Source organism: Rhipicephalus sanguineus, chromosome 5 (assembly GCF_013339695.2).
Source record: "Rhipicephalus sanguineus isolate Rsan-2018 chromosome 5, BIME_Rsan_1.4, whole genome shotgun sequence".
Lineage (NCBI taxonomy): Eukaryota > Metazoa > Arthropoda > Arachnida > Ixodida > Ixodidae > Rhipicephalus > Rhipicephalus sanguineus.
In genome coordinates, this window is record NC_051180.1 from 22,515,752 (window position 1) to 22,529,318 (window position 13,567).

Genomic DNA, 13,567 nt, shown 5'->3' on the forward strand with positions numbered 1-13,567 from the left:
TCGACGCTTCGACGGTTGCTTTTTTTGTTTTTGTTTTCGCAGTATCGGGTTTGGCGAGAGCTGGCGGGCGCCCAGCGATCGTTTCGTTGACGAAGATCAAGAGACTAAATACAAGGGTTGAAAGTGTTTGCTCTGCTGTTATTATTATTTTAACCTCCCAGTAATTTGATGGCTGCGCAGCGCTCTCAGCTCTGACACTGTAGACGCGGAAGGGGTAATCGTATAATGAGACCGGGGTGTCTGCACTCTGCAGTCAGTCGGCGGCATCGCGACAGCAGATCGAGGAAGTCGTGAAAGCCCCGTAGGCGTTCCCACTGCTCGCGCGGTCACAGGCGGTTTACGCGTGCGAAATAAGCCAAAGCACAATAAAACAAAAACACGTGTGGTTCAGTTAACATGCCCAGCTGATACCCTGTAGAACATCGAAGCTATCAATCAGTGAAAACTGCCGAGCGTTTATTCGATTTTTATTTCCGTCAGTTGTCAGTAATAGGGGAAACTCAAACAAGATGATCGACATACGCGGAGATGTGGCAGCTTGTTGAGTTATTAGCTGTCAGTGAACGCCACAAAGGGATGGTTAAAGTAAGGGTTATCATGCGCTGTTTGCGTTATTGTGATAAAAACCCGATATTTTGTAGCCTCTGCGTCTATTATTATGCCCAGACGTTACCTCTGTTCCCATACGGCTGTCTTTTTTCTCTTTTTTTTTTACCGAAGGCTGACTATCCCGCTACACGAGAACTAAATCACCCGTATACGTGCACACGGAATATTGCGGCTCAATGTGAGAGACCCATTTGACTCATTCTAGAGTCACTGTATATGCTACCTTTAGGTAGCAGAGTAGCGCATAGGTCCGCGTAGCAACCACAGCTATGCGGTGAAGTCGCACTTGGTATTTGCAGGTGACATGCCTACCGTGTGGCCGATTAACCTGTCTGGCGTGTCGAAGACCGGCGATAAACATTGGCTGTCGATGGCTAGTGCTAATTCAGTTCGCTGCAGCCGCAGCGTCAAGAAATAAAAACATTGGCCCAAGCGGCAGCTTCTCCGCAAAGCATGGTTGCTAGCGGCGTTGGAAGACAGATGCGCAACTCTGCTACCTAAAGGTAGCATATACAGTAACTCTAACTCATTCTTCCTATGAACGCCGCCTATGTTAAATGGATGTATCAAGCCTTGCCACACTATCCCTTCCAAGGATATGTCTGATTGACTGTACGTACGGCTTTCTTATCCATGTTTCTCATTATATTCATCTAGGTTGAAAATACCGAAACCTCCATCTCACCTTTGAAAATGTACATATAGAATAATAATAATAATAATAATAATAATAATAATAATAGTAATAATAATAATAATAATAATAATAATAATAATAATAATAATATCTGGGGTTTAACGTCCCAAAACCACGACATGATTATGAGAGACGCCGTTGTGAAGGGCTCCGGAAATTTCGACCACCTGGGGTTCTTTAACGTGCACCTAAATCTAAGTACACGAGCCTCAAAGATTTTCGCCTCCATCGAAAATGCAGCCGCCGCGGCCGGGATTCGATCCCGTGACCTTCGGGTCAGCAGTCCAGCGCCATAACCACTAGACCACCGTGGCAGGGCAATGTACATATAGAAAGACGCGATAACTCATTCAGTGTGGGTTTAGATATAGGTGCACGTTAAAGAAACCCAGATGGCTGAAATTTCCGGAACCCTACACTACGGCGTCTATCATAATAATATTGTGATTTCGGGACATAACACCCACCAATTATTATTACGATAACTAATTCACTGATCAAACTATTTCATGCACTCTTCAGAGAAAAGCGCACCGACGAATTTGTACTGAAACAATACTGATTTGTAGCTAACGCTCATGGTGTTCGACAACATTTAAATAATAATTTTTATAGTGAAAGAACACTTGTCTAAAGAGTGTATCAGAGCGAGGAAAGCTCCGACGACATTCCTGCCATCAAAGGTCAAGGTGTATGTGGCCGCCATGGTTGCATTGCTTATGTCTCCAGCTCTTTCGTGCAAGCACAATTTTAGTGTGTGCCAACTGCGCTGGAACGTACTACTTCAAAAAATTAAAAGGGTTGTAGTTAATAGGACATGCATAGTTCAGGACAAACACATTACGCTGACATCTGTGAAGAACCTTCGAAAGTTTCGCGTTTGTGGCAGTGCTGATGCAAACCTTGATTTCAGTCTGCTATGTGGCTCCAGTAAATGCCACGAACCTTTTGTTTGTACTTTCTGTTCGCAGGAGAAGCCACACAAGTGCACGTTGTGTTCCAAGTCTTTCCCGACTCCCGGAGACCTGAAGAGCCACATGTACGTTCACAGCGGTTCGTGGCCATTTAAGTGCCACATCTGCAACCGGGGCTTCAGCAAGCAGACAAACCTCAAGAACCACCTGTTCCTACACACCGGTAAGGGCATGCAATATCTGTTCTTTTCACTAAAGGGCTGCGGTAGGTAATTTAATGGCTATTATCAGAACAATGTCGCCAAGGTACAAACTAGGAAAAAATAAGTCCACTTCTGAAATTGACTGCGGTTAGCTTGTTCAAAAACCGAACTTGGAGCAACTATATATTTCCTTTCTGCCGCACTGCGTGCTCTTTCGCGTGACGACAACCGCCCCACAATTGCTTACAAACTTAATATAAAGATTCAGACGTAAAATGTAAAGTGTGGCGACATTTCAGAAGTACTGTCTAGTTAATTATTTCTTGGAGTTTACTAAATTTAAGCTATAAAGCTGAATATGCGGCCCTTCTTATTATTTTGTTCCTTTGTTTCTTTTCTTTACGTTTGTATGAATTACAGCAGACCATTTTTGTAGCATACCGACATCATTTAAGCGACAACAAGCGCGCTGGTGAATATGTAAGCGAGTGGAGTCGCTGTCATCGACGGAACCTCACAGCTGCCCGGCCACCGCAAGGTGTGCGAGGGCTCCAAGTAAATGCTCACGTTTCATAAAAGAAAATATTGCCAGTGCGGAGTGCACATCAGTATCACCAGCAGTTCCCTATTCGGCTTCGGAGTGAAAGAGGTAAAAAATTCGCCCAAAACCGTGACTCTGTTAACTGCAGGGAGTTCAGCTGAGACGAGTCGTGCGCGTTGTGGCAAGCACGAAGAGCAGCTCATGTACGTAAGACTTATTAAACTTTGAAAGACCGACCTTCATCTTAAAGTGCAGAGAAAATTCCTCCTTCCGCGTGTTCAAGGAGTACGGTAGATGTACTCGTTTTTGGCTGTTTTTATTTTGAAAAATTCACGGTTACTTTCACTTCTATTAGCGTTAGGCGCTCACTCTCTGAAAGGCGGTAATTTCCTCTAATGCCACACTCCGTCACACTTAAGGCGTTGTATTATAATGCGAGACTCACGATCCTGTTTAATCTATTAAAAGGCGCGCGGGACACTCGCGACTTCAAGCGCACGACGTGATTATGGGACGCGGTCAAAGACAGAACAGCGTTCGTTTTGCATGCCGCCACGACGTCTGCTGCTTTAATGCTCAAGCTTCTGCGCTTCCAACTCGCGCTAATCTTGCAAATTAATTCTTTTCCGCAAAAAGCGATAGCGATGCAAGTACGAAAACAAGGCGAAATGGGAGCGAAAGAGCCGGTGTATGGGATAGCTCCGGGCACAAAAGCGTGTACCCGAAACAAGGCAGGATGATGACGCCTACTGGCGCGTAGCGTGCCATACGGGAAAGATGGGTAATTACTCTCTAAACTGGCGCCGTCGGTGCGCTACGGAGAAAACGTTCCCAGCCCCCTCCCCGCACAGCTTGGCTGACCGTCGCTCACTGACCGACAGCTTTTCTGCCGGCATGCTCGTATAGGCCGTGGCTGGGTTCACTCGGGCGTGCAGAAGCCACACAGCCTGGCTACACAAGGGCGGACAGGTGTTGTCTTCGAGCTTTCCCATTTTGCGTTTCCGCTGCTCCCGCTGCACGCGGGGTGCGCCATATGGATGCCTGCGCACGCCTGAATCACGGCTGTGGGTGCGGCGCGATTTTTTCGAAGCGCCTGCGTATATCGCTGCCTGCCGCCTGCACTCGCACGCAGAGAGGTAGCCCCGAAATATCGCTCTTCTGTCATCCCGTTCACGGTGCCCTCTGCAATCGTGACTGCGGGGAGACGGCGGAAGTGGCCACGGTCTGTATCGCGAAAGAGGGACCGCGAACACGCAGATTGAAATATAGGCCCACTGGCACGTAATTGGGCAGCTCGCGAATAAGGTATACGTTTTTAGTCTCTGCGAAACGTGTGCCGAGGAAGCTTGTTGGTGGCGCAGTTGCAATGATAAAAGCTTTGCGTCGCCCTGTTCGTGTCATGTCCGTATGTATGCTCCTGCTTGCGCTCGTGTGTATCTATAGTGTCCTTGCGTGCGTCTGCATCTGGATGTCTTTTAATTTGTCTGGAGAGTCAATACATTGTATCGCCTGTTCATATAATTCACATAACGTTATATGAGTCAATCCACTTCTCTAGACCAGATTCCCTGAGGCACTGATTGCGCGGTCAATGTTGTACAGGTATAATTTATACCAAACGATACATAAGGGCCCCAACTGACTAATATTGTATCGACATTCGTGTTTCTTCCTATGCCATACTCGAGACCTTTTCGAACATCAGTACTTGTAAAGTCTGAACATTATGCAATGGAGGCTAGACGTTTAACCTCACGAACCGATACTACGCAGTTCATTATATACCTTAACTTCGTGCGTATGCTTTCGATTACTCTGGTGTTTTACGCTAACTGAGAAGAAAACCAAGAAAAGCAAGAGCAGGAGCCCTGGAGCTTCCTATAGAGCAAATAAAAGGAAAGCAAGGCGAAAAAAGCCAAAGCGTGGTCGCGTGACACCATTATATTTAGCGGCGTCGAGTAAAAATACGGGCGGCCTCAATGATCCGGCATCTCAAACCGCGCGCTGTGTCGGAAAATTGGACTGTTCGGCTTTCGCGCTGCCAGCTATCGCAGGGACCGACTAAATGCACTCTCCGCTTCAGAAGACCGCGATATGGTTTCGAATTAGTCAAAGGATAGCCGGCATGGATGCACGCGTCGCGTGTTGTAGAAGCTACACATCGCGAGCCTCGTTTTCGTTTGTTTTTACGCTTTTTTTTCTTGTTTCCCTCCAGTTGGCCGACTATATAGGCCCAATTATCGCCTTTCCTCGGGGCGCTTTCCTTCACGAAAGCACGACTAATCAGAACACGCACGGGAGTTAACCGAAGCGCGAAAGGAAATAAAAGACGCGTGAGCCGAAAAAATAAAGTAAAATAAACTTCGTATAAAGCGAAGGTGCGGCAGTATCATCCACACGCTCCATTCCGTGCCACTGGAACCGCTTGTTTGCGTGCGACTTGTCTTGTTTAGGAAAACTTAGCAAGACGAGACAAAAGAAAAGAAGTTGAATGAACTCTGATGGCGTAGAGGGAGGTGGGGGATGTAAAGGGGCGTGGCCTAATAGACGACGCTGGTAGCAATGCTCAGGAGGGAGACCCGCCCGGAGGAAACCGTATCGTATAAGCTGGACTACTTCTGTGCAGGAAATGCAGATTCCAGGAAGAAAGTGCTCGACTTTCACGCGAGAAATGGCCTGCATGAAAGACGAACGAAGCAAACTGAAAGACTAGAGAAAGGGAAACCTGATAGAGACACGTTAAACGACACAGCCAGACGAGCCGGGGAGAAAAATAAACATGTTTCGATAACGTCGACTTGGCAGCCGAGATTCCATCGATAGATAGTAGCGCCCGTGGCGTCTACTATGTGTCTTTGTCCGTGTGTTCTTTAGCGCTGCCCCAAACAAGTCCGACGATGAACCAGCTCGCCCAAACCAAAGTTTTGCTATATAATTGACGCTTGCGACATATAAAGTGTTCGTCACAGACGCTTCGTTCTTGTGCAGCAGCAGAAAATAACGCCCGATCGCGTGATAGTAAATGGGGTTGGCCCGAACAAGTCATTTTCTAATGAGGCATGGCTTCTGAATTGGCCACAGAAACGTTGAAGAATGGGAACCAACGTTAAAGGCAAATGGGCGTTGAAAGCACAACCTTACGCGGACTCTCACGCATACATTTCTCTAAAAATACGTGAATGGTGCGTAACAAAAGCAAAAATTGGAGTAAAAACACCAACACAGCGCCTGCTTATGTGTTTACGTGTCGTACACCTGAGCATCTTTCGTGTTCCACGTCGTATTCATTGTAACAGTGAAGCAACTAGTCCTTAATAAAGTTCTGATTGACCCAGATGTCGTAGTCTGGTGTACAACGTCGCAGTTCTCTCCGGCTACAGACTATTTTACTGATGGGTTTCGGTGCCGCCATACTGGGCTGTTAAACTTGCCGTTTTGTATTTTAACTAAACAAAAAAGTGCTACGGTAGACGCATACGCATTGAAACGGTTGGTTTGCTGCATTCGATGTTTCATGACCTTAATCATTCACGTTGCAATATACAAAAAATAAGAAAACGTTCGTTTAACAGCCTAAGATGGAGGCGTTCATGTGTCTTACGTAAAATCGTCTATGCTTGCACCACCCGAATTGGTTCCATGGGCGCCTCGTTTCAAGCGAAGAAATTGTGATGCTCCTTGCCCTGTGGGGCGGCTCAGAGGCGCCGATGCCGCTTGAGGCGCTGGCAGGAACTATTGTATAGAAAAGATAGTGTGCCGTCGGCGGACAAGCGCGCACACACACGTGTACGCGTCCGCATGTAGTATACATCAGAGGTGGCTGCTCCGGTCCTGCATTGCCATGTCGACGGAACCTCGCGTGCGGGCCGGACCCGGCGCGAATCGCTGCGGTCATTACGGGAAGACGGCGGCGGCTCTGGCGGCGGGCGCGGCGACGTTGCGGCGATACCTATGGGATGTAGGCACGCGATGCGTATAGGCTCCGCTGATGCGGCTTCTCTTCTTCTTGGGATGATGCCGCGTGTGCTCGAGCGCGCGCGCACACACAAAAAGACCGCCGGGCTTCACCGGAGGGCGTACTGTGTTGAGGAGAAGGAGGAAGCGCTGTAGAAGGTTCGCTTGTTCCTCGCGCCCACCTCGCTGCCATATCGAGAGAAAAAAAAAAAAAAAAGAACGCGTCAGCTCGCAGCGCGTCCACAACACAGACACGTATGGCGGCAGACGCGCGCGCAGACACATAACGTGCGCTCTCAACCTCACGGGGCGTTGCGCGTTATTATCATTTTGTTTATTATTTATGTTCTTTTTTTTTCGCGTGGCGTTTCGCATTGAGAGGAGTGAACGCATGTGAATTATGCCCCGCAGTCTGACCGCCGCGCCTCTCTCCTCCGGTCGCTACGGCACATCCTGTGACGTGTGTGTGTTTGAGCGGCGCGCCTTGTCTCTTGCACAAACACAGTGAGAGCGCGCGCTCCTTGGCCTTGCCTCGCCTTTTGTGTGGACGGCATTTTCGCCGGGTGCGTGCGAGCATGTGTGCCCGCGCGAGCTCGGGGGCGCGTATCCAGCTCTGCCTGTGCTTTTCCGCAGCGGGGCTGTCTGTCAGCGGATTAATACCGCCGGGGCGTACCGGGAATACGCGGCGGCGCTTCTTCTTCTTCTGCCACTGCTTAAGATGCGGGCGAGGAATGGTCGTACGTATATACCGGGCGCTTGGTCATTTCACGCGGCAGGCTCGCACCATCGCTCTGGTCACGCGATGCGCCGATCCCCATACCGCCGAAGATATTGCAGGTCGTCCCTGCCACCTCGGTGCTCGAGTTTTCTTTCACAGTGTACGCGTTTTCGGCTAATACACTTGTATAGAAACTTTCTTTTTTGCATGTACCACATTGCCATTCGCTTGATATCGCCGGTTGCCTGTAGCTGTGTGAAGATCCAGCTTAATTTGGCGTTTGGCTGACGCTAGTGCGTAAGCGAGTTAATGAGTGAGTGAGTGAGTGAGTGAGTGAGTGAGTGAGTGAGTGAGTGAGTGAGTGAGTGAGTGAGTGAGTGAGCGAGTGAGTGAGTGAGTGAGTGAGTGAGTGAGTGAGTGAGTGAGTGAGTGAGTGAGTGAGTGAGTGAGTGAGTGAGTGAGTGAGTGAGTGAGTGAGTGAGTGAGTGAGTGAGTGAGTGAGTGAGTGAGTGAGTGAGTGAGTGAGTGAGTGAGTGAGTGAGTGAGTGAGTGAGTGAGTGAGTGAGTGAGTGAGTGAGTGAGTGTGGTCGGTCGGTCATCGGTCATTTCTATTTTTAACAGTGCCACTTCAGTTAATTAAATCTAATTGTTAATCACCTTTTACGTTGATATGAATGTCGAGTCTCTCGAAAATGCGAAATGTAGTGCAATACGTTCGAGTAAAGGATATAAAAAGACTTACGGGTCCAACGGAAGGAGTCGTTATGTGATGCCCTCTAAAATTGCCACAACAAGCACTGGTGGCGTGCCCGCGGTAAAACCATAAACATAACTTCTCTTGTAAGAATAGAAGCTCGACGTCAGTAGCACCATGACCATTCTGTCTCCGAAATCCCCCAAAGAAGGCCGTTAGCCAGCACAGTAGCCCTGCGTACCGTGTAATAGAAATTCCACGGCTTCGAGAGGAAGTCTAGGTACGCCCAAATTCATTAGCGAAATAACAGGTCCAACAGCCAAACTGCGTTCGCCTGCAGAGGAAAGGGGCAGATACGCGCACAGCGGCAAGTATGAGTGGCCGGAACTGTTTACAGGCCTGCTCGCGCGCTGTTTTTCTTCAGTAATGTGCCTAGTGCCGTCCTGTACTGATTCCCTACATGTATGCTTTTGGAGCTTACAGTCGGTTCGTCAAGGCATGAAGCCAATTTCCTTTATAGTGGATGAGAGATGGGAGACTTATTACAGCGGAATTCTTCACAGTAGATTACTGGAGACGGCGAATGTAACGGAGGCTATGATTGATGTTGTCGTTAATGTGTAATCGTGCTTGTGTACTACGGATGATATTTATTTCGGTAGTCTGTGTCCTCCTGTAATTGTATGAAATCAGGGTGTTTTTTACCCCAGACATGTATCTTACAGCACTCTTAAAGTTCATGACATCCTAACTTTGATTAAGTACGAACTTCCAGGAAAGCGTACTCTTTAATGGCTTTTTTGTTCTTTTTTATTCTCGCATAACTATAATGCCGTTTGCTACCGCTGACCATTATCAAGGCTCCGAGAGCATATGAGTGATGCTTCGCGTAAGCAGCCTGCAAAACCAACCGAGACATATGTTTGTCACTTCAACAGCCTGTGACGTGCGTTCTAGCAAATTTTCAAATGAACATTTAACATATGGAAGAAACCTTGTATCGTGAGAATGCACAGAAGCCGAGTACGAGTGAAAACAAAAGCAGCGAGGAGACGACGCTGCTCAGGTGAACAGGCAGCAAAGTGCACCCCTCTCTCACACACCCTTGCCGCGCTAAGTCGCGAGAAAACAAAAGAAAGAGGAGGCGTCCGCAGCGGCGTGTAGTACAAGGAGCGGTTTCGCCTCTTCAAAGTTGACCCCTGGCGGCCCTCCCGAAAGGTGAGCGACGGGAGCTGCGGGAAAGGACCGCAGTGGAGCCGAGCGCCAAATTGCCCCGCGATCGCCCCGGGAGGATCGTGCGCGGGCCATCGGACGCAACCCCCCTCCTCACCGCCCCCCCCCCCCCCTCCGGGGCCCAGATCGCCACACCTCCCGTCTATTATCCGCGCGCCGACGCCACGCCGGCGCCCCTGCCCGCGCCGCGGACACGCAAACACAACCAGGGCAAAACTAAAATTGAGACTGGCCGCCGCCGCCGCTCCAGACTCCATCTTCTTCCTTCGCTTCCCCGGCAAGCAAGAAAGCACGCCGAAGCTTGTTCTCCGGTGGCGGTCGAGGAGGCTGCAGTCAGCACTGCCGTTGCTGCTGCTGGGGCTAGTTTGGCTGCAGCTTTCCTTCGACGAGATTCCGCGCGGCCGAAACCTTTCCATTTGGACGTCGCCCGAGGCTGCCGCTGCCGCTGCCGCCGCCGCGGCGTTTTCTTCAGCTGGCGGCTCCAGCTTGCTCGCTGACCGCTGGCTCCCTTCGCGCACGGAGTCCTCCGCTGAGGAGCCGGTTCGCGCTATACTTCTTCAAGCCGGGGCGCCGAACGAGCGCGCGAGCAGGCATGACCGGTAGCTGATCGAGGCGGACAGTTCTGCGTTACAGGAATGGGAGAGAGAGATGCGAGGATAGGAGGAGAGTATGCGCGAGGCCGCTCGCACGCGGACGACCCCCTGAGGTCAGAGGTGGACCTGGCTCCGCAGGGCCACCGCCGGCCTGGCCTGCTAATCGCCCTGCCGGTCACTTCGCCACCGATGCCGTCGGCGGCGCTGGGGCGCCTCCTCTGGGTCTGTGTGTCGCGGCGAGTCGCGGCAACCGGCGCGACAGCGGAACCGCTTGGATGAGCGCCGTCGCTGCGTCCTGCTGCTGGTAATCCGAGCTGGGATGCACGAACGGCTCGCGGGATAAGTGATGCGTGACCGCGAGACACTGTCGCGGTCACGTTCGAGGAATGGGCAAATCATGCTCGAGGAATGGTCAAATCAGGATGCTGCTAGCGTTAAAGGACACCGTCCTCGTGAAGTCACACAGCAACGGAGTTTCGTTGAAAGAGGAGGAAGAACATGGTTACATTCAATTTAGAGGACAAAAAGCATTGACGCGATAGTAACGCATAGAATTGTATATCTATAGCGTTGCAGCCACGTAAGCAGAGCAAGTGCATCTGCTCTGCTTACGTGACTGCAACGCTATAAGCCAGCTATGGTAAGCGTCGACTTGGGCCGACCAAGATTGGATTGAGAGCAGGGGTAGGCTATGGTGAATTCACGCTAGTGCCGGCGCATCACTTTTTTTCTTAAAAATGCGCGTCGGCAGATGGTGTCGCTTAGGCAGTGTTTGTTTTCACTTGGCTTTTATTGGACTGCTCGGTTGTTCATACTAAATAGCAGCAGAGAATACAGACAGGCAGTATAAAGGCGCAAATAAAATAAAGAAGGCGATTAAAGTAATGATTGGTCTTTGCTGTGCAAAGTACCTGCGCCTCATATTCGCAGAATTGGTCACACGCATAAGATACTACACAATTGGGATGGACTGAAATGAACGGGAACTTTCGGACCATTTCCGTATAGGAGAGCAAATCGTTTTTGCTGCGCTGTCTCAATTGCCACAAACTACCCAAGCCAGTTGGCCCTACACTGACTGGCGTTGCGATATTGCAGTGCCCCTATTACGCGCAATAGCGATATACTGTGATATCACCTTATAGCAAAGCCACGTGGGCGCATACGCAGCAGAGCTCATGCATTACACAAATTCCGCAAACGCCGCTGCGTGCGCGGCACCAAACCAATCAATTTATGGGTGCGTATAGCACTGTCTTTGTCCCCCACTCCTTGCTTCCTTCGCTGATTAGACGCCTCGGGCATTCAATATTTCCCGACGCCATGGGCGCGTGCGCCGTCTCCTCAGACCAATCCTTTTAAATTCCCGTCGTGGTTGGCGCGCACACAATAATCTCGAGGTATGCGTGGTTGGTGCCGTGCGGACGTTCGTATACACACACACCCGCGTTCGCGTACCTATATCTCGAGTGCTTCCTCGCAGCGCACCGTATGCGCAACGTACGGCCTCTGTCCGCTCTTCTTGGTAGCGCTTGCTGGTGGATTGCGAAGGGCAGCCTTGAGTAGAGACGCGATAATATGCCACACCTGCGGCGTCTATATACGCGCTCGCTCAAGCGCGGTGCGCCTTCGCTTCCATATGTCGTGAGGGCTGGACATTCTCCAATAGTGTCGCGTAAATTTGACGCGAACGTGGGCTTTCGTTCGAGGCTGGCACTTTTGCAATCGCGGTATCGCCGTATTGCGATGGAACTCTTCGGCAAACTAATTACGCAGAGACCCGAGGCTCTTCAATACCGTGTTTACTGCTATGCAACTCGCTAGTCTCATTAGAAATAGAACTTATGTGGTCGCTCATTCTGACTATCGTTTGGTGATTGGCTTCTTATATATGTGTGACTTATTAAGATAAAATACTGAAGTACTTCTTCACGACACGAGACGCTCCAAAGAAACCGGATAACTTTCGTGATAGATTAAAGACCCATGCTCATTCAGCAGGAAGTTTGTTGAATGAGGAAGTTGTGTCAAAAGCTATTAAAAGAAACGAAATTTGCAGAAATTGACAGCTCGTACCAGAAAAAAAAGTGCGAGATCTTAGCAATCCGTGTACGCCACGTTGCAGCGAAACAGTGTTATCGGAGGTGTGCCCGACCATACAGAGGAGCAGTGTCCATGCGCGGCAAGGCTCCTGGTGGGGGCGTGAAGCCGTACGTTCGTGCTAGACGGTGGTTTGGTGCATGCGTGCCTCACGCCATACGTTCCGCAAGAATTAGCAGCCGTTCGCCTACACAAAAAGCGGGGAGAGGGGGGGGGGGTCTACAAAAAAACAAAAAAAAAGCCCTTTAACATCACAGCCCCATGGAGCTGTATTTGTTTTTTGTTTTTGTTTTTTTCATTGGCACTCCCAGCAACCGCCTGTCTGCTCCTATTAGCAGCGATCCCATTGGATCGCTGCCGATCGTATGACGTGGACGTTGCGTGAATATGGCAGGGAAGCCGGCGAAGCAGCCGACGGTGCTTTTCCTTCAGCCATCTTGATTTCAGTTTTGCCGGTCAATGTTCCTGAAGTGCTTTCTTTCGCCGCTGCCAAAACGGGAACCAGCCCGATTTCGCGTGCATGCGCGAGATCACGCTATCGAGCTCTAAACCCGTCTCGTGTGGGTTCGTATAACCGTAGCCAGACACGTGCTCGAAGCGGCGCACCGCATGCAGCTCATACAAGCGTTTTGCAGGGCGTCGTTCTATTGTATATAAGTGGGCAGTTTCCCGCGTTTTCATTGCAGTGATGTGCTGATTCCAGCGGAGGCGACGCTGTTACCTCTAGCAAAAATGTAGAAAGAGAAACAGAAACAAAGAGGCTTTATCCAAGACGAAAACAATACAGTTTATTAAACAAACGCGAAATGAGTCAATTTTTGTTTTAATGCAAGTTTTTGTCTATTTTTCATTTTGTGCATACCAGCGTTTTCAGACGTGTGATTACAAACCCTATGTTGTATTTTCGATCCCTTCAAGAGCTAAGGGGTCGCCCGCACCATATTTGTGCACCAAGGTCTCCTTACATCATATCAATAAAAAAAAAAGGTTGAAGGAAAAAAACAAACGAACAAACATATGTACTGCATTTGAAGCAGCTTGAATGCTCATGTCCTAACTGCGAAGGATTTTGCGTGACCACACGTTGCGTTGAAGCCCACATTAAGTTGTGAATGAATATCTTAATTCGCACGTGTCTCCAACCACTGACGATGCTTAAAAGCTCGATAACACAATCCACAATTATCGCCCCTTCGCATTCGCTTTCATGAGGTTCATCAAAAATAAAATAAGCAATATGCAAAGAGAAAATATCAGGAGCGTAGGGCGAATGGGCAGCTCCTATTATTTTCCGCAGCCTGCATCTCTCAG

At 49.5% G+C, this 13,567-nt stretch overlaps 1 protein-coding gene across 1 annotated transcript in view; it reads left to right on the top strand.

Moving 5' to 3' along the window:
• Window positions 1–13,567, top strand: part of LOC119393352 (zinc finger protein 771) — a 105,913-nt gene that overhangs the window by 57,085 nt on the left and 35,261 nt on the right. Inside the window, exon 6 of the mRNA XM_037660327.2 lies at window positions 2,278–2,443. Coding sequence (XP_037516255.1) covers window positions 2,278–2,443 — 166 coding nt within the window. The remainder of the gene's footprint in view (window positions 1–2,277; window positions 2,444–13,567) is intronic.